General features: G+C 54.1%; 1 protein-coding gene across 2 annotated transcripts in view; it reads right to left on the reverse strand.

Annotated features, from left to right (window-relative positions):
- ADCY5 (adenylate cyclase 5) overlaps window positions 1-20,918 on the reverse strand; it is a 146,967-nt gene extending 126,049 nt beyond the window's left edge. Inside the window, exon 1 of one of the 2 annotated variants that reach the window (XM_032335227.1) lies at window positions 19,128-20,918. In XM_032335227.1, coding sequence (XP_032191118.1) covers window positions 19,128-20,258 — 1,131 coding nt within the window. In that variant the 5' untranslated portion in view covers window positions 20,259-20,918. The remainder of the gene's footprint in view (window positions 1-19,127) is intronic. The other variant, XM_032335217.1, reaches the window with a different exon arrangement.
- Window positions 20,919-24,258: the final 3,340 nt, after the last annotated feature.

The raw sequence follows: 24,258 nt of genomic DNA on the forward strand, positions 1-24,258 counted from the left end.
CCCTAGCTCCCACTCTGATGGAAGGGGCAAGCCCTCCGCTCTGAAGTTCTCTGACATTCTGAGAAGGGCTGGCACTTGGTCCCAAGGCAGAAGCCCCACAGGACAGAGCCCAGCAGCTGGCTGTCCCTCTACACACAGCATCCAGGGACAGGAGTGCGGTGTCTCCTTGAGGCAGAGAACCATCCTGGGCCCCCTGCTTATTTTTCTGGAAGGATGGGGCAGGCATTTCACCGGGAATGAGGAAAGTAGCTGCCACACACCCTAAGAAGGGAAGGGTGAGGCTGGCCAGCAGAGTGGGAGAAAATAGGGAGCTACCCCAGGACTCAGGCCTGGTCACCATCACTCCCAGGCAGCTTCCACCCCAGCCCCTGATCTTGGAGGTGGCAAGAGTATCAGTCCCATTTCTCACATGAACAAGCCAACACCTAGGAAAAGGGCCAGAGAGCCTCAGGCGGAAGGTCTCTGCTGTTCATTCTATTCTACCACTGGCTCCACGCTTGCCTTTGGGAGCCCCAGTGTCAGGGGCTGCTGGGGGGATGGGGGGCGTGGCCAGGGCTCCAGCCTCAGAGCAGAGAGGCTGGCCCCCAAACAAGGAGACCGGAAACAAATGTGGGCATCATCACACAGCGCTCTAGGGTCCACGTCGTACATACGCCCCTGTACTGCACAGAGTGCCCTGCACGCAGGAGGGGCTCACGGGTCTATGTTCTGCTCCAGCAACCTGCTCTCAAGGGGATCAAATGATGGGCAGGGCTGTGTGCACATTTCCCCTCGGTTCATGCCTGTCCCTTCTCACGCTCTTGGCTGTCAGGAGGTTGGATTGAGAACTCTTCTTCTCCCCGACAGAGCCCACAGCTACTCCCACCAGGCTGGGAGCTCTCCGAAGGCAGAAGTGACGTTTCCCTCCTCTGGAAGACATGGGCTTGGTGGAACCAGATAGAAAAGTCCTATCAAGAGGGCCCTTAGTTCTCCCAGGCCCCATGCTTATTTTTCTGGAAGGATGATGGTTCAGACAGGGCTAACAATCTTCTCCCCCATGAGCCCTTCCTAGGACTGAACATCCCTGAGGGCGAGAGAACAGGAACAGAGATGCTCTGTGGGGGTGGGAGGCATTTCTGGGGAATGATGAGTTTGGGGAGGCCACTGCCTTCCATCAGCCCTTCCTCCACCCCGACTCAGTGACCATCCTTTTAATGACATCCCCCTGCGCACCCTGTGTTCAGCCTGGTGGGTGCAGGCTAGCTTTTCCAATGGGCTCTGGGTTGAGGGTGTGTGTTTGTGCACACACATGCATGTCAGAGTGTGTGTGTGTGTTTGCGTGCCCATCTGTCCTGGGGAGCAATAATAGTTAATAAATAAGTGAATGGCAAAAATAGCCTCAAAGGAGCTGACAGGCAGAAGGCCAGAGCAGCTGGGCATGGGGCCAGCACCCTGAAATGCCAAATGTTAATTTAGCCAAAAAGAAAAAAGGTCCATTTCGAGACCGCCTCCATTAGCCAGGGTCAGGGTCTGTTGTGGTTTCTGGCACTGGCCTAGACCCTCCCCGGGCATCCTGAGTGCAGCCCAGGCACAGGGGGCCCCTGGTGCACCAGGAGAGTGGCAGCACTGGAGGGAAGGGGCCCTGTCTGGGGTACATGAGGTTAGGAACAGGCAGGAAGCCGGCAGGCCGCTTCCCAGCAGTTCTCCAACAGTCCACCCAGCTGGCCAGCCCTGTTTCTAGCCCCCAAGGTCTAACCAGCTGGGGGAATGTTCTGGACATCCTCACTGATCCCTTGACCAGGCAAGGGCCCTGTCCCACCTAGACACTCACTGAGGGGCAAGCCAAGTGACTCAATGGCCTGGTTGTCCCTCACCCTCAGACCAGATCCCTCAAGTGTCTAGTCTGGCCTCTCTCTGGACTTCTCCCCAGCTCAGAGTGCTCTCCACACTGAGGCCTCTGGTGGTCCGTGGGTGGGTTTTTTTGTCCTTTGCTGCCTGAGTACATGTCTTAATGAAGTTATAGAAGAAAGTACATCTGGGAAAAGCAGATGTGTGTCCCCCTCGCCCCCAGGGCCTCGACTCTTGAAAACCACTCTGTTTACTTACTGGCCTCTCTAGAACGGTCCTGATAGGGGATGCTGGTCACAGGCTTCATCTCCTCACAGCCTCCTCGGCGACAGCCACCAGCAAATTCAGGGAGGGACCTGGCCCAGCCCACTCCCCACTTCATGCTTACCCAGGAAAGTCTTTCCCCAGTTCCCAGACTAGTCCCAGTCGGTTCTGGAAGCTGCCTTACTCCTAGGGGTTCTATGCCAGTCGTCTGGTAGCCAGAATAAGGATGAGGCAAGCCTGAAATCAAAACCCCCGCCCCAGCACCTAGACCTCCCTCCACTTAGCCTTCTTCTGGGAGATAGTGCAATTTTCTTCTACCCTCTTTACTACCATCCATGCTCACAGACATTGGAGAAAAACACTAGGCTCTCCTCGAATGTGTGGGAATTTAAAAGTACAAACTAGACACAGCCAGGACAGACCATGGGTCATTTATTCAGGGCATTTTAGTTGGGCAGGCCCTGTGCTAAGTCCTTCGTATATATCATCACATATAATGTCCGACACGAGTCTCCAAGCTCACGATTTGTATTGGATCCTATTTTATGCAAAACAGGCTCAGAAGGGGCAGGGATCTGCTAAAGAGGCCCAGAGGGGTGCGGCAGACCTGGGGTTTCCAACCGTGTAGGCATAGGGAAGACGGTCGTTGAGCATGAGGCTCTACCTGGGGAAGCAGGCACTCCTGTGGGGGACGGAGCGCAGGCAAGCAGTGAACGAGTGAGTTCTATACGCACTTTGTCCGGGGGTCTCTGAGAAAGGACAATATGTAGAAGTCTGCATAATGGGACTCGGGGAGTGCAAGGAGCTCTGCTGGGGGTCAGCAAGGCCAAGACACCAGGTCCCAGAGCAGGGTAATGTTCTCAGAGACATGGGATCTCTGGGTACCTGGCTGGGCTGGCTGCGGCAGGGGGTCCCAGTTTCCAGAGGGAGAACTCAGAGGTTGAATGTCGAGGGCTTAACATCTGGACAAAGGCAGAGCCCTAGGGATTCAACGTGGGGGAGGCTAACATGGGATATTTAAAATCCAAGAAAAGGAAAGGAGGGATCCATCCCAGATCTCCCCAGAAAGGAGGTGATATCCAGTTGCCCAGAGGTTGGAGAACTGGTGTCCTGGTTAGAGAGCACGAGGGAGCAGCTGGAAACCAAGGCAAGAAGAAACTAATAGGCAAATGCCCAGGTGCTCTCTGGGAACCGCCCTCTCTTGTCTGAAGGCCCGATCCTCAACTCTCCAGCCTCCCCCTCCCCACCTCACCCAGTCTCAGGGCCAAGGTCAGCAGTCTCTCCACTCACATCCTACCCTCCCCACTTCAGCTCCAAACACCAACACTAAAACCACATTTCTAAATACACATGGGGCCACATTCACTTGCTATCCATAAGAACCTTCTAGAGATCTTCTTTGCCTTCAAACAAACAAGCCTTGGTCCAGAAATCTACACTCTGCCCAACCTAGTCCCACCTACTAGCCAGCTTCCCCTCTGCTACAGCACTTCCCATTCCCACCAGGAAGAAGCCAGTGGGTTTTGTCTCTGGTGCCAACACTGCGGGTGCCCCACTGAGCCCCGGGGTGTGTGAGGTAAGAAACTAGACTTGGAGCCAGGCTGCCTGGGTCATCAGTTCAGCTGGCTCTAACCTGCCATGTCTCAATGTGCCCATCTGCAGAATGGAGGTGACAACATCTGTGCTTATCTCAGAGGGCAGTTGTGGGGTTTAAATGACTTAACACAACTGAAACACTTAGAACAGAGCCTGGGACGTGAGAGACACTATTCACAGGTCTCCTCTCAAGGGAAGGGTCAGTGGCTAATTCATCTCGGTTCCCAGTGCTTAACACATGGGCCATATTTGCTAAACATCTCAATCCACCAACCTGGACATTAGGACCCAGGCAGAGAGAGAAATGACACTGACAAAAATAAAGCCAAGTTAGGAATGCTGAAGAATTTCGGTTTAGGACATACTAAGTTCCAGGAGGTGGAAGGACACTGACCGGGAGGACTGGTGGACAGGGACCCGTGATGGAGGTTAAAGCAGGAAAGAAGCATCCAGGAACCCTGTCGTGTCTGCTGCATGACTTTCAGTCCCCGAAGGGCTATATCGTTCTTTGTTCCCATAGTCCCTGAATTACGGGAATGGCAGAGAGAACTAGGTTCCTCCGAGACCACCAGAGTCCCCATTCCCCAGAGATGGGGTTGGCCAAGGTGGTGGGAGCAAGTGGGAGAAGTCAGGGTGTGGCTAACCTGGTAGCTTCTCAGCTTTCTGGAAACCCAAGGCTGCCAGCCCCTCCACTCTAAGGAGGATACGAATGCCCCCACCCCGACACCTGCACGGGACTGCAACAGGTCCTCCCAAGCTCACTTGCTCTCAGCCACTGCTCTGCTCCCTCCCGGCCTGAGCCAGCCCTATTAGGCTCATTCCAGCTGGGGCTGTGGAAACCTAGTGGAAGTCTCCAAGCGGATAGTGTTTACTCGCCTGTAGTAAATGAGTTAAGTGCTCCCTGTCATTCCAGGGCCAGCCTGGGGGGTGTGGAGGGGGCCCTCCTCACCCAGGGGCCCAAGGCACCCTCTTCCTTCCGCAGTGGAACATAAAGAGGACCCTAGGGAAAGTGGAGTGGGCAGCCTACATCTCTGTTTCCTTAAGAGAAACCAGGTCTATTTTTCCAAACCTGCCATGTCTGGGTTTAGGGTGATTTCCCTTTTACTTCCAGAAGATAAAAAGCAAATTTAAAGAAAAACAAAAACAAAACAAAAGACTACAGGAGAATACAGGCTGGAACCTGCTTACAGACCTGGACACAGCCTCACCTGGATGCCACTGCTTCCTCCAAGGAGAAGCAAAGAGCACCCCTGGGGGCTGTCCTGGCACCCCATAAGCTCTCACCTGCCCCCCCAACACACACACCCCAGGATCAAAGCAGAGAATGACACCACTCCAGACCCAGCAGGAGTTCCCTAGAGACCTGTCTGCCAGTGCGATCTCCCCAGACACCTCGGAGGGAGAGGGTTTAAACCCACCCCACGGAAGGAAGGCAGGTGGGAAACAGGCAGGGGCAAAACACCCCACACAGGGAAGATGTCAGCTGGTGACTAACTGGCTTTTCTAGGCCATTGTCACCAATGCTGGAGAAATATCCCACTTTAAAAATAAATGTAAAGCAAAATCCAAAATTAACTCTCCCCAGATAACCCCTTTCCAAAAAAGACCACGGCGTAATCCACATGTGGCCATTCGCGTACAATTTAACCCAAGGACATCGCTCTGTCCTGGATAGGGGTGCTTTCCAGGCCTCCACCCCACACATCTGATGCGTTTCCATCGTCCCAGTTCTCAGGTGGACCCCCATTTCCTGTGCTTCTCTAGGTGTCCCCAGAGCGTGAAGACTGAAGCAGAGCCCTTGTGCTTCCTGCCCTGATCTGAAGGTGCTGGAGAATAAGTGATTTGAAGGTGTCTTCGCCACACAGGCTGATAGCAGTAAATGCACACAGGGAGTCAGTAACGACATCACCCCTTGCTTTTCAAAAAAATCAAGAGTCAAAGGAGTACCCGTAGTTAACAGCGCAAACCTCGCTAGTGACCTGCTGTGTCCCTCGGGGCAAATTCATTCATCCATCCCACAAATATTTTTTGAGCATCTACTACAGACGCTGTTCGCCTTTACAGGCTAGGTGGAGGGACTCACAGAGGACCGCGAACATTGCTGAGGGTGGGGAGGAAGGCCATGGGTGTTTGCACGCTTTCCGCCCACTCCAAAGGGAGATGCCATGAACGGAGAACAGGACGGAGTTCCTGCGGAGCAGAAGGGACCCGGGTGTCGCTGCCGGGGCCGCAGCCCGTAGCGGGAGATTTGCGCCCCTGCTAGGGCGGCTCCGGCGAGCACATGGTGCAGCAGTCATTTCCAAAAATATTCCTGCCATTATTACAGCACCATGCTCAGCCATTTATCGAGCTGCGTTTGGGGCTAATTGCTGGTGATAAGAGCAACATAAATATACCAAGCCACAGCCTCGCCTGACAAGATTTTATACACCGACCACCAACCAAGTTTCCTTCCCATTACATGCCTGCAATAATTTTTAGTGGCCATCACTCTTTCCTGAATCACCACAATAAACCCTTTCGATAGGAACAACTCGCCTTTCAGTAGAGCCATAAATCAGACTCAGTGTCATCTACCCGGTCCCTCGGCGGAGGGAGGGAAGCTCAGGGCGGTAGTTCTCCGCCCCGGTGCGCGGCAGACTCACCAGGAACGTGAGAACTTGCAGACGCCCAGCTCCCCTCCACCCCCGGGGCCCCTTCCCCCGCATGAGCCTGGGTACTGGGGTTATGTAAGAACCCCTAGATGTGTCTTCACTTCCCACACATTAAGTTCCGTTGGGTCTCTTGAGGTTAACCCACCCAGAGAGCTGAGGTCTTGGCCCTGGGAGTTTGAGGTGAAAAGCGGAGCCCTCGGGAGCACGAGGCAACCAGCTCGAAGGAAGCTAAGAATGTACTGCGGGAACCGCGATTCCACGGGATTGCTTTCAGAAGCATGAAGAACACTTTCTGGCATCTGTGTAGTCATCCGTGCCCATATTTATTGTCCTTATGGTTCAACTTGACTCCTAGCAAGTCTCTGGGGGTCTTCCCCACACTTTACAACAGGATTGGCGGAGCTGGGGAGGACTCAGGCAGCAGGAAAGAGGAGAAAAAGAGGGGATTGGGCACCTGGGTGGCTCAGTCAGTTGGGGTCTGCCTTCTGCTCAGGTCATGATCTCAGGGTCCTGGGATGAAGCCCTGCATCAGGCTCCCTGCTCCGACGGGAGTTTGCTTCTCCCTCTCCCTATGCGGCTCCTCCTTCTTGTGCTCTCTTGCTCTCTCCCTCTCTCTCTCTGTGTCAAATGAATAAATAAAACCTAAAAAAAAAAAAAAAAAAAAAGAAAAGACAAGACAGGGGATTGAGGATGGGGGTGGGGGGCAAACAGCGGCAGGGGCCCTTCTTGACGCCACCAGCCAGACCGGTAGGAAATCGGAGAAAGAGAAGAGAGTACAGAAGAAAAGCAGTGTTTTCTAACGCCATGACCCTAGACACGTGGTCCCCCGCCAGTGGAGGACGAGCCTGCCCTGGTCCACGGAGGGACCACCACGAGGGACTCTTCTCTGCCAAGTCAGAAATCCCTGCGGAAACTGAGAAGGGGAACTGTCCGCTGTCTTCCCACACTGCTGGGCAAGTAGGGACCAGACAGTCAATAGCATTCTGTAAAAACCCAGGTATTAAAGCAGACACAGACCCCTGCCCTCAGAAAGCTGACTGTCAAGTAGAAAGATGGAAAAACGAGCCAAGACAAATTACAGACCAGTATAAGTACTACAGGGAAAAAGAAGAGGATCTTCTAATTTAGAGCTACAGGGTTCAACTGCAAAGGCAGGGCCCCGGGAGGGGCACAAGCCTGCCCTGCTCACCAAGGTTCAGCTCACGCACTGCTCCCTGGCAGACTCCTCGGCTGAGATGTAGGGCCAAGACACTGCCTGCTGGTGGTACCCACCAGGAGCCGGTTGGGGAATGGGGGAGGGTGGCGGATGGTTCCCTCCTGTGCAACAGGGTAAAATGTTGACAGGAACAGGGCGTTGGCCAGAGACAGACTGGGGACTTGGCAGGCTAAGTAAACAAATAAATAGCTTTCCCATCCCCAAAAGAGAATGTGAAAATAAAGATCTTGAAATCCCACTTAGCAAAAAATGGCACTTGGGTAGGAGTTAATGTTTTCCTCTCATCTTCTTGAGAAGAGGGACAGGGAGAGAAGCGGATGTGAAGCAGGATGTTTGGGGTACTTTTTAAGATGTTGCTAGTTGTGAGGAGCTGGGCTTCAACCATATCGAAGGAACACTCTCATAAGCACTAAACCGCACATCTACTAGATGGTACTGCCAGAAAGACCCGGGGTCTGACCTCCAGGCTCTACCAAGGAGTACCATGACGCATCCCCAGCAGCCTCCTCCGTCCCCTCCGCTACTCCACTTATGCCACCGTAAGAGTGGATAGGAGGCGGCCTCCCTCGAGGTAAGCCATCCTAGTGTCACTTCTGACCCCTCCCCTGGGTCTCAGTCCCTCTCGCACATCCATAAAACCACTCAGGAGCTCTTCATCGGTAAGCATCTGGTCCCAAGCAGCCCCTGAACACCAGGCTGCCTTCCCTCGACGCATCGCAGGCTCAGGAAATGACAACTCACTGAATGCCCACCTGAGCCAGACACCATGAAGGAAGGAAGGCTATCACAAATAAAACACCACGCATTCCAAAACCTGACAACAGCTGTGCCTTCTCTAGCTTCTGTATGCACCATGAAGTGGAGGCAAGGCTGAGTCCATATGTGAAAAGAGCACAGGATTTAGAGTCAGAGTTCGGGATTTATGGGGCAGGTTCCAAGCAAAACGACTAGCTGTGTGACCTAAATGAGTTCACTGAACCCCTCGGAATCCCTACTTCCCCTTCTCCAACATAATATCAGTAACACAGGTCTGGAATTGGGAATGCATTACCTTGTTTTGGCCACGCAACGTCAGATCCTGTCAATCAGGAATCTATCATCCCTCGTGAACAGGAAACACTGAGGGGGCAAAGCAGCTCAGCTTGGGACAGAATGAGGGTTTTCTCTGGGCCTCTGGGCCTTAGAGCTCCTGACTGCCCCATCCAAACCCATCAATGCCTCAGAACCCTCATGAGTAGCAGGGGAGATCACACATGGTTAAGTCTTTTGTTACCAATCAAGTGCTAGTCAAATGGGAAAGTGAGTCATTAAAAAAGAGATGGTGGGCGCCTGGGTGGTTCAGTTAGTTAAGCATCAGGTCAGGATCTCCGGGTCATGAGATCAAGCTCCGCATTTGCTCCTCACTCAGCACCCAGGCAGTGTATACTTATAGAGATATATATTTTTTTATTGTTTTTTATACTCCACTTCATTCCTCTTGTCCAGCAACAACCACTCTACTAGTGACAAAGGTTACCAGGTAGGAGTGAGGGGCCCAGGCAGGACTCCGTTCTTTTTTATTTTTAATTGTTTTGATTTATTTGACAGAGAAAAACACAGCGAGAGAGTGAACACAAGCAGAGGGATTGGGAGAGGGAGAAGCAGGCTTCCCGGCAAACAGGGAGCCTGATGTGGGGCTGGATCCCAGGACCCTGGGATCATGACCGGAGCCAAAGGCAGATGCTTAATGACTGAGGCACGCAGGCACCCCAAGACTAAGTTCTGAGCCTGCCACAGAGTCTTGCACCCAATGCATGTTTATCTGCATAAGCAGCCTCTCCCCTTTCCTGGTGTTTAAGTTAGACCTAGATTAGAAGCCCCATTTCTCAACTCTCGATTTGGATTCCCCACAGGAAAAGATCGTGCAACAAGGATTCAAGTACAAGTGGCTTACCTGGGAGGTGACCCCAAGAAACACTAAAGGGGAATGGAGGAGTGAGACGAGGAAAGGAAGAAGGCCCGGAAAAAGGGAACATCATCAAGCCTGCTACCACTGTGGGCAACTAGAGCCGACAACTTCCTTGGGGTGGGGAGCCGGTAGAACACATGTCTCAGAGTGAGACTCCCCGCACCCCAAGGACAAGAGAGCTGGGGCATCCCTCCACCAGCACACGGTGGTCACTGGTTGAGAGCCACTCTCAGGCTGGAGACCCCCAGCACTCTGACCTGCCCCACGGGCAAGCAGAGAGGCTCAGGGCCAGAAAAAGCCCTCAGGTACTTACGGCTGGCAGGAGTGGAAAGGTACATGTCCAGGGAATACGGGGGCACGCCATACCATCTGCTCTGTCACAGGCTGTGTGACCTTGTCACCAGCTGTGTGACTTACCTTCTCTTATTTCATTATCCAAGCCCTAAAATGAGGATAAAAATGTCTTTCTCGTAGGGATATTGTGATTAAATGAGGTCATGTATGGAGGGGATTAGTTCCTTCCATGTCTGGCTCCTAGTAAACATTGAGTATATACTCATGGTTTATAATCAATAATCTTTGTTTTTTGTTTTGTTTTGTTTTAAAGATTTTATTTGTTTGACAGAGAGACACAGCAGAGAGAGGGAACACAAGCAGGGGGAGTGGGAGAGGGAGAAGCAGGCTTCCCACTGACCAGGGAGCCCAATGCAGGGTTTGATCCCTGGACCCTGGGATCATGAACTGAGCTGAAGGCAGACGCTTAACGACTGAGCCACCCAGGCTCACCCAGGCATCCCATATAATCAATAATCTCTCAAGACTTCTTCCTTTTGGATGAATTAGTTGAGGTGGGAAGAAAACAAAATTTAGGGAAGAAGAATGATCTAGAATCACCCATCACTTACTTCCCTACAGACAGCCATATAATCAGAGCCTGAAGAAAGTTCTAGAAAGACATTCAGTGGCCCCCAGACCAACCAAAGGTCATTATACAGAAACCCAACCAACCTGCTCCAATGTCGAATGATAGCAAAAAAAAGGAAAAGAAAAAAACAAAAACAAAAACAAACTAAAATTAGATTAAAGGAGGCATCTTCGTGGTCCCTTCCATCAAAACCCTCTATTTTATAAGGATTTCAGACCCAGATGAGGAATGAGACTTTAAAACGGGCAGCCAGCCAGTGCCAGCTGAGAAATCTTCTTGAGGGAGGAAAGCCCCCAGACAATGCCCCCATCTCGATTACTTTGCCTAGGCCTATCCCAGAGGCCCATGCCTGAGAAATTTCCAGGCTGCTCCCAGCTCCTGAAGCAGTTGTGTCCTAAAGTGAGTTCCAACAAACACTATTTTTTTTTTATTTTTTAAGAGTTTTCGGGTGCCTGGGTGGCTCAGTGGGTTAAGCCGCTGCCTTCGGCTCAGGTCATGATTCCAGGGTCCTGGGATCGAGTCCCGCATCGGGCTCTCTGCTCAGCAGGGAGCCTTCTTCCCTCTCTCTCTCTCTGCCTGCCTCTCTGTCTACTTGTAATCTCTGTCTGTCAAATAAACAAATAAAATCTTAAAAAAAAAAAAAAAAAGAGTTCTCATCTATCTATTGGACAGAGAGAAAGAGAAAGCATGAGAGTGAAGACAAGCATGGGGAGCTGCAGAGGCAGAGAGAGAAGCAGACTCCCACCGAGCAAGAAGCCTGATGCAGGGTCTTGATCCCAGGACCCTGGGATCATGACCTGAGCTGAAGTCAGACGCTTAACCCACTGAGCCACCCAAGCGCCCCCCAACAAACACTACTGACCCCTGTTATGTTCCTTAAAAAATGGATTCTAGGGTCAAATATGCTTGATAAAGGCTTCATATGATATCCCCTTTGACAAATTTTAGTGTGCATTAACACATTCAAAGCTTTGAAGTCCTATGGTAAGGAATTCTGTTTAAGCCAGTATGTCCAAAGCTCATCTGACACAGAAGCAAATGTGTGTAGGCAAAACATCTATTAACATCCCTCCAAAGGACATTTAGAGTATGGACTAATGGCAGTCCTGGGTGCCATGACCCAGCCTCTGTAACGCACCCCGCCCCCCGCCATGGCCTAGCACAGTGCCTGGTATACAGTAGGTGCCTAATAAACAGCTGCTGTCTGACTGAACGGGGAGAAGGCTGAAAGAATGACTTAATAATGGTTTTCAGATCTGTGAAGTGATATAGTATCGGCAGTGCCAGGCGACAGCTCTCCGTTTCCAAGAAGGCACACGTTTTAGATTGCAGCAGGAGGGATTCTGGAAGCCCTGCTCTGAGTTTCGGATTGCAATCCACCAAAATAGGCTTCCAAGCCAAGCTGCATCGCTTCCTTCTGTGGAGGTGTTGGTCTAGCACTTCGGCACAACAGAGTCTGTGTGCAGCCATCCACCCACCCCACCGCCCATTCATTCACTCATTCAAACCCTCACTGAGCACCTACTATGTGCCAGGCACTGGGGTCCCCTAGGACCCCTTCCAAGAGCCAACTGAGACTGCAGTGAGCTGTGCAATAAAGCCCAAGGACCCCTATGGGGAAGGGAGGGGGACCACCCAAGTGTGAGGTTAGGAAACCTCAAGCCCCAAAGCAACAGCTCATAACCCACTACAAGCAAGGAGGGGGTGGGAGGATCGCACATTGACACATGAGGCTGGCCTGTAGAATAAAGCCACTACTGTCTCCCTGTGTTTGTTTGTCTTTCCCCCTTTTCTGGTAACTACATCCCATTGTTCCCAGACAGCATCCCTGCCCCCACGGCCAGGCCTGGCCCCATCCTCAGAGCTGCAATCTCCTCTCGCTTTCCTGAAGCCCTACTCTTCCTTCAAACCTACCTCTTGCCCCACTCCTTATTCTCCCCATCCTGTGCATCTGTTCTGGACCAGGGTATCCTCAGTATAACCACTACCAGACAAAGGAATGAATAAACCAGGACTCAAACCAAGGTCGACCTTTCTGCTGAACGCCCCCCAGCACCGCCACAGAGGGCCACAGAGGGCTTTGCCTCAAATCGGAGGCAGGGGATGGGAAAAGTTGAGAGGAGAATATGAGTCCAGGTCTGGGGCATCCCTTCCATCCGATCTCACCACCACCCATCGCCTTCCAGACCTGCATCTTCCCATCAGCACATCCTGGCCAGCCCCACCTGAAAGTCTCACATCAGGTCTGCTATGATTTTGCTGCTTTTTAAAATTTTTATTTAATTTTTTACATTTACATAATCTCTACACCCAACGTGGAGCTTGAACTCAACCCCGAGATCCAGAGTCATACGCTCCACTGACAGAGCCAGCCAGGTGCCCTCCCCTGCTCTTGCTTCTTTCAAACAGAGCCTGAGATGGGCATGACGACAGAACACCCCAACAGGGTTTAGGGGACAGTCACACTGATGCCGGGAACTAAACCCCAGACTCCTAGGGTCGATGGTGACCCAAGAAGTCACCTTGGTCAATGATCCTAAGCCTAAGCATCAGTCAAGATCACCTGGAGAACTTTGAAAACTAGATCCAAGCTGTTTTAAAAAACAGATCCATTCCTGGAGCCCAAGCCAGACCTCTGAAAGCAGAACCACTTTCTCAGGAACAGGTGCAGCTAAGGCCAGCCAGCCTCGACTTGAAAGCCTCCACTGCCCCACTGCCTACCCTGGGAGACATCTGGTTCAGTGGCTGCTGCCCCAAAGTCTGGAAAGGTACTTCCTTCCTGGAGCTGAAATCTGTCCACTGTTTCCACCTACTTACCCCAACTCTGCCCTTGGGAGCAACTAAAAGTAAACTTAGTCCCTCTTCTAGTGTCTGGTAACAAGGGTCCCAGCAATGATGTCTTGCCCAGCTGTTTTCTTACCCTGCTATAGCCTGCACTCCTCCCAGCTGAATCTCTCCCGCCTTTCAAATGTTCTCTCAGAAGTCAAGGTCTCCAGTCCCCTTCCCAACTGGTCACCTTCCTCTGAACTCCAGGATCAATAACTGTATTTCAAAGGGGGCCTGAATCCTCCCAGGAACTGGGTATGCTCATTAACCCGCTGGTCTTCTCAAACAGCCAGTCTGCAATGCAGGCTCATTTTGAACACACAGTCTATTACCCGGAAACCCCCAGACTTTGTTTGCAACCTTATAAAAAGAGAGATCTTCCCTATCCTACATCTGGACAGTGCCTTGAGAAAAACTGGGAGGAGGAGATGGGAAATAGGGCTTTCTAACTCTCTCCATGAAGTTTTGGGTCTGGCAGAGAACATTAATGCTGATCCTGCCCTCAGTTAGCTAGCTGCCCCCATCTGATAAGCATGGTCGAAAGGAGGAGATTCTAAAACATAACTTATGTCACGGCACCCAAAGGATTGATGGGCATGAGTTTCCAACCCCGCCCTGGGAAGTAAATGACCAAGAGCTGGACCCCCGACAAGATACACACAGTTAATTGAGGCAGGCGTCATGGACAGGACATCTCCCATAGACAGGCTGGTACAGTCACAGGAGTCTCCCATCTGGCCTTGCCCAACACCCACTCCATCTCTGGCTGGGACCAAGGCTGCACCTTTCATGACCCTTAGGAAAACAAGAGGCCTGGCCCACCGTGGGCCAAAGCCCTGCTTCTGCTGCCAGCTGCCCCTCAGAACAGGGAACCAATGGCCAGGGCCCTTCTGCATGGAAAAGCGTCTGTCCAGAACTTTTATACTGATTGTTGAAACTTTTCTGTGAGATTGGGCAGGTTCCCGCGACCAGGCTCAACACAGCATCTGTGTCCTCTTTACGGACAGACGTGAGCACACTGTTCTGTGTTCACGGCACACACACTTCAGGCTCTTGCTCCAGAGCAAAACTTAGATTGAATTATGAACACTGAACATTCCCACAAATACAGAAGCTGGTCATGTTCCTCGGCTGGGTCTCTGGCCTGCCTGAAGTCCTCCCACTAGGAAACAAGGCACCCCTGGGATCTGGAAGACAACCCCTACCCAGAAGCCCTGCTTGACGACCCCCCACCCCAGGCTTCTGCTCCCCTCCAAACACCCCTGACCGGTGGCATCGGGAAGGGGACAACATAACTGAAAACAATTAGCAAAGAGAATTGGCAAAAACAATCAGCCTTGAGCTAAGACAAGCAGACCCTCCTGGGCTCCAAACTCAGAGCCCACCCCCACCCCACCCCAGACAGACTGCTGCCAGATGTCTCCTGTCCAGAAATGCGGGTGATGGGGGCAGTGACTAGTGGCCAGAAATTCCCAGGCACTGTGGTGGAAGAGTGTCCTCCTTCACAGCACCCCAGCAAGCAAGGAGGGAGCGGCCGGCGGCAGCCCCAGTCACCCACCACACAGGCCTCTGCGCCGAGCTCCCGAGCAAGGAGGCAGCCTTTTAATGGGACTCACTGGGCAGCTGAGTGAGTGGGCAGGAGGCAGAATCTTCGAAAGGGAAGGATCGGAGCCCTATATTTCAGAGGAGCTGACCACTCGAGTCTAGCCCCCAGCTTCATTAGGGATAGTAGGGGATGTGTACCCAGAATACTTCCCCAAGGAGCCAGAGGTCAAGGTCGGAAGGCAGTCAAGGCCCAGAATCAGAAAGGCCAGCCACCAGCCAAGAAGAAACAGGACAGAGCTGCAGTGATCTCCTTTGGAAGTCAACACAAAGCCGTCCCCAGGCCCACCTCCATTGCTGGGGTCAGCCCATGCGATGAACACACATACACACACACACCAGACATGTGTGTGCGCACGCACACAGGCAGACACACCCGCGCATGCACAGCAGTCAGTTCGCGCTCGGCAGCCCCTCCCCCCACCAGCCAGCTCGCTACAGACACTCACACGTGCTCACAGCCACAGAACATCACCCACACAGCGCCTGTGCCTCTCTGATCTCTGGGACAACTGCTGATGGTTACAGGTTCAAACAGGCACAGAGGAAGAAACTCAGGCAATCGTGGGGTTTCTCCAGAAGGGTCATGGCTGGAAGAGAGGAAGGAGGTGATGGGGCGGGGGAGGAGGACTGGTCATCCCACACCACGAGGGCGGCTTCTTGCAACTCTCCCAAGCTCACAGGGACACGCAAGGGGTCAGAATCTTCTCAGAAATAATAATAATAATAATACCCCACATCTGAACAGGACTCTCTACTTTCCTCTCCCATCCTTTCATCACCTCATGGAGTAACACCGGACAGCAGGAATGTTCATCTCCTCGAGCAGATGACCGCCCGCACCCACGGAGCCCAGAGAGATATTCTCCAAAATGATCTTTAATAGCTGAGCATATGTGATGGTTGTGCGAGCGTGCTTGTTTGTGTGTGAGTGCGTGCAGAGGCTTTATGTAGCAGAGTGGGATACAATCAAACAAAAATGAGGTTGCCATGGCAACAGGCTCCAGCATCATTGCAGCCCTATTAACACAAGTGAGGAATGTGTTTGGCAGATGCTCGAGTGTTATTTATGGTATGGGTGTAGCAGAGGGACTTCTAACAGGCAAAGAAGGAGAAAAAAAAAAAAAAAAAACAAGCCCGTGACGCTCCTACTGTACCCCACGGAGGAGACAACGGTGAGACAAGATCACAGGAGAGGCTGGGAGGTTGCAAACAGGGAGTGAGAGATGGGGAAGAAGCACAAGCCGGCAGGCAGATAAGAGAGGAAAGGTGGGCAGAGAGCAACAGGGAACTGGAAGGGGGGCGGGAGGAGAGAGGAAGTGAGAGAGAAAGCAGAGGGGGAGGGTGATGGATGCTGGGGGTAGAGCTAGAGCAAAAGACATAGGAAGGGAAGAAACACCGTCCTCCAGAGACGACTACCTCTTGTTCATCTTTTGAGGAAAAATCGTCAGGAGGCACTGGTTCAGAAACCAAGTACTTCTCCTCCTAACTGGAGCAAAGGACGGAGCCCTGAACATAAGGAGGGGGGAGGGAAAGAAGAAAATACCTGGCTCAGATAATGATGTTGAGGACGGACGTGGGCTATGGGAGCAAAGGGGCTGGCCTTGCAGGAGAAGAGAAGAATACGGTTTTCTGAGGGTCTATTATGTGTCCAAGGCACTGTGGGGCGGCGAAGTGTGGGGAGGATTTCCAATGCCCCAACATTAGAAACCATGCACTGCTCCCCCATTTCCCTGGTCGTGTGTCTTTATCCCAGAAAAGAACAAGGCATGTAATGCAAGCCAGACTCAAACAACGGCTGCTCTGAGGCAGAGGTTAATGCTAAACTGTCCCACTAATTCTTCCCTACCATCCATCACAGTTTGGTCAAGAAACACAAATTTTCTACCAGGCATAACCAAATACAAACCCCCCTAAAATACAGTTTTCTCTGAAGGCAAGGAGAATGTTTGTATTCCCTCGTCCTGGACCCTTGCTAACAAGCTTTGCTGTCCTCAACAGAGCAGAATGTGAGAAGTTAAGTGTAAATCCACCCAAAAGCCTACAGCCAAGTCTAAAGACCGTAACAGGTAAAAGCAGCCTGGGTGGGAGGTGGTGAAGGTGGAGGAGAGAAGGGAGATTTGCCGGAGAAAGAAGGGGAGCCCCTCAGACAGTCCCTCTGCTGTGGCCAGAGCATTCTTATGCTAAGATGGGGTTGGAGCACCCCAGGACCAGAACTCCTTTCTTGGGATCTGACTCCAGTCCCTTGAAACCATACATCTAGGATGGCTTAGGGCTAGTTCAGAGAAAATACCCTGAACGATCCTATAAATTTCTGCTTCTCCATATGGATGACATGCCCTTCCCTCTGCAGAAAAGCTACACCCATCCAAGCAACCTGCCTCCCACCCAAGCCAGGAACAACGCCCAAAGATACGATATCCCTGTGAGAGCCTGGGTCCTCAGGTCAGAAATACTCGCAGCCTATATAAGCACTAACAATACCAGTTAACTTCTTCTTATACCCCACCTCTCGATGGGTTTCTCTGTCAAGTTCAAAGCTGATCTCTGAAGATTTTTTTTCTTTCTGATCCCAGATCAGAAAAACTTGAAGCTTCAAGAGCCCCACCTACTCCACTCACTGGAACACAACCAAACTGGCAAGCAGTTATTAAATCCCTACTAAGTACCCGAAAATGTGCTAGACAAGGGAGAGGGTGGAGAAGGAAAACGATACACGTCAAGAATCCTGCATGCAAGGAGCTTACATTGGACGGGGAGCAAAACCAATGGGCGCTGGAAAATAAGTAAGTGCTCCGTTGTGTGGCTCACACTCTATTGTTAACCATGCAGAAGAGGGAGAGCCCAGTGTGGTTGGACTGGAAGGAGGGGCTCCCGGTAGGAGGTGAGGCTTGGCACAGAGGGTGAGGCTTGGCACAGAGGTGGGAACTGGACGGAGCATACACAATTCTCTCATTCTCGAGAAAAGAACCTGGGGCCCAGAGAGGCTGCAGATCCTCTCCCTCCCAGTCACAGAGTACTTTGGAGGTGCAGCTAGAGTCCAGCTCCCTGAAGCCCATACTGGTGTTATTCTCTGTGGAGAGATGGGTACCACACCCAGGAAGCTGGGGGCACAGAAAAATCCCTCAAAGAATATGCAGTACTCAACGGGATCAAAGTCTGAGAAAAGGCATCAAAAGCGGGGAGAAGGGGGAAGGGAATGTCAATGGAATATGGCCAGAGGGTCTATCAGAGGACGCAGACATCCGGAAAGGGGTGGGGTGCAGTGGGGTCCACGGTCAAGAAACGAGCCTAGTCAAGGGCTCACCTGAGTCTCACAGCTGAGCTGCACTGAAGCAGGGTCAATGCCTGAGGCCCATGAAGCTCCAGACTAGGCCACTGCTAAAGGAAGCAGGTGTGCCTATCAGAGGGGCTGGTCTCACTGGAGGTGGGGAGACCAAGCGCACCTTTCTTCCAGAAGCCTTCAGTGGAGTCACCAGTTAACCAGAGGTTTTATTTCCTCCAGAGCTCACCGTTCTGAGCGCATGGACCAGTCTCAACAGAAAGAAAGAGCCCCCACCACAAGCAGTAGCCAGGAACACCCTGGGAAAGGGGTCACACCACCCAACGCTAGCTTTCTGCTCAGCCCAGGAGTGGGAGTACCACACACACACACATCTCAGAGGTTCCTTCCCACCTTTGCTAAAGGCAGGTTGTTTTTATTTTGGTTTTGGTTTTGATTTGGGGCACTTTCATAAACAAAACAAACTTGTCAGTCCTCCCTCAAGTTCAGGGACCTCTCCAGCTCGGGAGATGGAAACCCCCTCGGCCTCAGACAACTGGCAGGGTTATCATTTCTCCTCCTTGAAACCAGGCAAGGGGCGCCCAGGAGCTCCCCTCCCCAACCCTCTATCCAGGAAACCTCAACAAACGAGGAGGGAGAGGCTGCTATGGGGTCCAGACACTTTTGTGAGGGGCCTTTTATATACGGGGACAGGGGAGGGAAGGGGGACTTCGCCATAGAATTTTCTCCTCCAACTCTCCTTCCTCACGCCTAGCCCCACACTAGTGGCTACGTGTCCTGTCCGGGGGCAACGGCATCATTTGTAAATGGACATGCTGGGGCTCAGAGGGGGTTAAGAGGCTCTATAGACACCACTGACTGGCACAGCCAAGTCACTCTGGCTCTTTCACTGCTTTAGAAAGGGTGATGGGGTTGCTTCTCTTTGGAGTCAGCCCCAGGCCTCTGCACCCCACAACCCATGGCCCTGCAGCCAGTTGGGTTCCTACCTGCTTGAGCAGGAACTGGTCCTGGGCGTTGGTGCGCAGGGCTATGGCCAGGTGGAGGGCAGACAGGAGCACTCCGCTGAGTACCGCGGCACGCATGCGCACAGGCAGCAACGTGTAGATGGTGTAGATGAAGAACACGGTCCACCAGATGCCCTCCGAGGCGCTGCGTGGCTGGGGCAGCAGCAGGCCCACCACCTGGACGGCCAGCACGACGGCGATGAGCGCGTAGCAGGCCAGGCCCATGTGGTCCTGGTGGAAGGCGGCGCGGTTGCAGAGCACAGCCATGACGAGGATGACACCTACCGCAGCCGCCAGCACTGCCAGGTAGGGCAGCTGGAGCGGGGGCCGCGCCGCGTGGAAGGCCAACATGACGAGGCACACGAGCACCAGCACGGCCATGAGCATAGTGAGGCTGCTCTGGTTCAGACGGAAGAAGTAGCGCTGGTACAGCCGCTCCAGCTTGTCCGACGGGAACTTCTTGGAGCGGAATATCTGCAGCAGCGCCAGGCAGCAGGCGCCCAGCGACAGCACTGCGCCGGGCCCCGCGCCCGATTCTGCCGAGCTGCCGTCATCCCCAGACCCTTCGTCGCCCTCGACGGCGCCGGCCTCCAGTTCGTCCACAGCGCGGCCCTTGCCCCGCCGCTCCTCCAGGCCCAGCTCCACCGAGCGAGGGCGCACCTCCGTCCCGCCGGCCGCCGCCGCCGCCGCCGCCGAGCCGCCACCGCCGCCCGCAGGGGGCGCCCGGGTGCTGCCCCCGCCGGCCGCGCCCCGCCGCTGGCGGCGGCTACCGCGACCGCAGTCGTCGCCGCCGCGCTCCTGCCAGGCCGACTTGGAGCGGAAACTGAAGCCGAAGCCCCCGGCCAGGGGGTCGTCGCCGCTCAGCGGAGGATCGTCGTCGTCGTCGCTGCGCCAGCGGTTAGCCAAGCGCTGCTGCTGCTGCTGCGGGGTCACCGCCCCCCCGGGTTTCTTGGTGCAGCCGCGGGTCGAACCCCCGGGAGCGTGGGGGTAGCCATTGGCGCGGGAATCCGCCTCCCCCCACGCCGAGCGGTGCTCCGGGCCTCCCCGGGACGCCGGCGCAGCAGCTGTCTGCGCCGCGTAGCCCGGGGGGCTCACGCTTTTGGAGCCGGACATCCCCCCCTCGGCCTCGTCGTCTTCTTCCTCTTCCCCCCGGGGCCGGGCCGGGGGTCTCCAAGGGGACGGCGGACGGCCGAGCAGGGGGACCAGGCTGGGGTCACACGTCGAGGGCGGCCCGGGGCCCTGCGCAGCAGCGGGGCATCTTGGCACCCCCGTCCTGAGCGGAGAAGCAGAGCAGCAGGAGGGCAAGCGGGTAGGCAGGCACAGCCCCGAGGTGAGAAGTGGCTGAGAATCCGCGTCCGGAGTCCCAGGTCCGAGATGGAGTTGGCTCCGAGCTGGGGCAGCTGGGACAGCTCGAGCGGCTGCGCCGCGCGCAGAGGGACGTCCGGACTCCTGGTTCGCGTCGAGCTCGACGAGGACCGGAGTTGTTGCGGACAAGGCGGGACGGAGAGGTGTCCTTGCGGGCGGCGCCTCCCCGGGGCTGGCAATGCCGGGGCGCGGCGCTCGCAGATTCTGTCTAAGCGGGGCCCAGCGGCACACGCGGCGAGGCGGCGGCTAGGGCGGCGAGGCGGGGGTCCCGGCGTGGAGACCGAGCGGGTACCCTTTCCCCGCGGCGGACTAGGAGCGACTGGGAGGTGCGGGAGCCAGGCAGCATTATTTTCTTACGAGGGGTGGGGAGGTGGGATGGGGGGTGGAGAGGACGGGGGAGGGGGCGGCGGGCGGAGCAACAGCTCCCGGGCCCTGGGGGGTGGGTCCTGGAGCCCAGGGGGGCCGTCGCCCGCATCCCCCACCTCCCGCAGCGAGAGTGGGAGCGAGGCCCCCGCGAAAGCCGAGCCGAGCTTTCAGCGCGTCCGCGCAGGGGGCGGGGGCGAGGACCGGCTCCTGTGGCGCGGCCCTTCCCCTCTCGCCTCCCCCTTCCCCCCAAACCGAGCGGGGCTGGCCCGGACCCGCTGGCCCAGGAGGGCTGCCGCGCCGACTCCGTAAGCCCCAGGCTCCTCGCCGCCGGCTGCGGGCCCGCCGCCGCCGGGCGCAGAAGGACTAGGCGGAGGGCGGAATCCGGCGCAGCGCCGCCGCCGTTGTGCCCCGAAGCAGGCGGGCTTCTCCCGGGCAGTGCGGCATCCAGAGATCGAGGGCCAGGACTCAGATGCAGCCGGCCGAGAGGGGTCCGCCCAAGAGGGGCTGCGGCCCGGGGGCGCTCCGAGGAGGCCGGCTGGAGCCGGGCTCAGGGCGCGCCATGCACGCCTCGGGCCCTGCGCCGCTCCGGCCGCTCGCGCCGCTCCTCCCTTCTCGCCCGCTTGCCGCCGCCGCCGCCGCCGCCGGAGAGCCCTCCGCATCCCCTCCTCCCGCCGCCTCCCCGCCCCCCGCGCCGCTCCGGCCTCGGCTCAGAGAGGCGGGCGGCCGCCTCCGCCCCCGGCCGGGCCGCGGCCCCCGCCTCTGCGCCCCGCGGGCATCATCAGGCCAGGCCCCGTGAGGCGCCCGGGGCCGCGGGGTCCCCAGTTCCCCTTCCTCACCTAAATTTCTCGCCGCACCCCCTCCCTCCCAGGCGCCTGGAGCCTCGTCCAGCCGGCAGTCCCTTCGCTGGACCTGGGTGGCGTGCGCTCCTCCCCCGCCCCCTGCTTAGGTTCTTGCGCCCCTAGTCCAAGCTCCCCTCTTTTGTATCCCCCTTTAATCCCCCTCCCCCCATTCAACCCAACTTCAGCCCCCGCGCTGCGCCCCCCTTCACTGGCCCGGCTCGATTGGCCGCTTCCTGAGCTGTCAGACTTGAGCCCCGCGCTCTTATTGGGCGATTCTCTGGCCGGGCGGCCGTGCCAAAGGAGGGCGCACCGGGCTGGGGGCGCCGGGGCAGTGACTGCAGCAGGGAGCGAAAGACCAGAGTCCCGGGAGGGGCGCGAGAGCCAGACCCGGAAATGGACGGGGGAGATGGAGAAATTGAGGATCTCTGAGACGCAGGAAGGCATGACGGAAAAGATGGAGATGCAGTGGGTGAGGCTGATGCAGCCAGGGCGGGGCGGACAGGAGCACTTCGATGGGTAGTTACCTAGAGGGAGCCCAGCAGACAGCACTAGGAACACCTGGCGTTTGTGAAGAGCTTTTGCCTGTTGACACTTTCTCTTTCTTCTTTTCTTTCCTGCTTCTTCCTTTCCTCCTTTTTTCCTTCCTTCCTCCCTCTCTCCTTCCCTCCCCCGTTCTTTCGTTCGTTCCTTCCTTCCTTTTACCTACCTCCCGTCCGTCCTTCCTTCCTTCCTTCCTTCCTTCCTTTGTTCCTTCGTTTTTTAAATCTCATTTGGCTTCCTTCAATAGCCCTGGGGTGTGACAGAGAACAAACAGGGCGTGTGTGACTATTCCCAATTTTATAAATTGAAGCTGAGACTTCGAGAGTGTGGTTAGCTTGCCATGGTCACACAACTCCCCTAACTTGCAACGGAAAGATCTTTCCTCGGCACCAAATTGCCCCCTGTACACCTAGCAAGCTGTTAACCCAGAACGAAGTGCGGTCCCCCCTGGACCTCGGATGACCAGACACTCCTCCTGCACAGCACCAGCCACAAAGAGTCAGGAGTGGAGAAAAGGACTTCACTGCCCATCAATGAGGACCTTGATCTGTGGAATGATGTATCTACCCAATTCTCCTTGCCCCTAGGCTGCTCTACTGGAGTTTCTGGCAGTCTAGACAGTGGGGCAGGCACGGGTAGGGTAGCACACCTCTACTGGAGAAAGAGAAACAACCTTCACTGTACTCTTCTTCCTCCAGCTCTCTCTGCAGAGCTTCTGAGAAGGAGCCTGCAGTCTGAGTGAGCTTCCCTTTCTCTCTCCGTTGATCATCTCTTTGCAGATTGCAAGATAAGCCTTGCCAGAGTCAAAAATTGGGAGGACAAATCCAAGAGATCTGAATAAGAAACCCTTGAGCAATTCAGCTCTTGAATAATCAATCCATAATTAGCTAAGCCATAAAAAAAAGCACCCTGAACTTGGCCCACATACATTCCTGGAGCACCCATTATGTGTCAAACACCATGCTAGGTGCTCTGGGGATAAAAAGATGAGCCAACTTTGGTTACCATGAGGGAGGGAGAGTAGCTAGCCACTGACTGCAGTTTTGAGCCACGATTTTGTCATTTAGGGATTTTAGGGAGGAGGCATTTCTTCTCATTATGAGAAGGCCAAAAAAAGACTAGAGGTCAAATCAGGTTAACAGAGAAGGATGAAAGAAGGAGGAATGGACTGATATTTAGTATTTAGTAAGCAACTACTATATATCTGTAGATATCCTATTGTCATATAAACATTTTGAGGAAGATGTTATTCTCCCCACTGTAAAGATAGAAAACTGAGACTTAGAGAATCAAGGCCTGTAGTTTGTAGCGGAATGGAACCGAAGGTCAGCCTGTTCCTTGTACTCTACCACACAGCCTGTAGCATAAATGGTATGAGAGGGACCCCCAGATAGGCAGCTGCATGGACAGACCCAGATGGCCAGAGGTATCAAGGTGATTGGGTTCCATCCTTGATCCTCTGATTCCCTGAAGTTCTCCCTAGTTCATTCCTTTTCATCTTATTCAAATGTTTAAAATAACCATCATCTTGGGGGACCTGAGTGGCTCAGTCAATTAAGCATCAGCCTTCAGCTCAGGTCATGATCAGGGGGTCCTGGGATGGAGGCACATGTCAGGCACCCTGCTCCTCAGGGATCCTGCTTCCCCCACTCCCTCTGCCCCTCTGTCTTTCTCCCAAATAAATAAGTAAATAATCTTTTTAAAAAATAAAATAAAATAACCACCAACTTACCCAAAAAAGGCATTTATGATCAAATATAGAAAAACTACCAAAAAAAGACAAAAGCAAACACATTCATAATCATACTACCTAGGAAAAAACCATTAACATCTTAATTTTTTTCTTAACAAAAAATAGGGCTTAAAAAATGAGACTTTTACTGGGCAAATGATTTTACAGTTTGCATTTTTCTGCTTAGCTAAATATTGTATTTTTTTTCATGTCAGTAAGCATTCATCTACAATATTCCTCTTATTGTCCAAACAGAATTCCATTGCATTTT

The sequence above is a fragment of the Mustela erminea genome, chromosome 1 (genome assembly GCF_009829155.1).
Source record: "Mustela erminea isolate mMusErm1 chromosome 1, mMusErm1.Pri, whole genome shotgun sequence".
Classification (NCBI taxonomy): domain Eukaryota; kingdom Metazoa; phylum Chordata; class Mammalia; order Carnivora; family Mustelidae; genus Mustela; species Mustela erminea.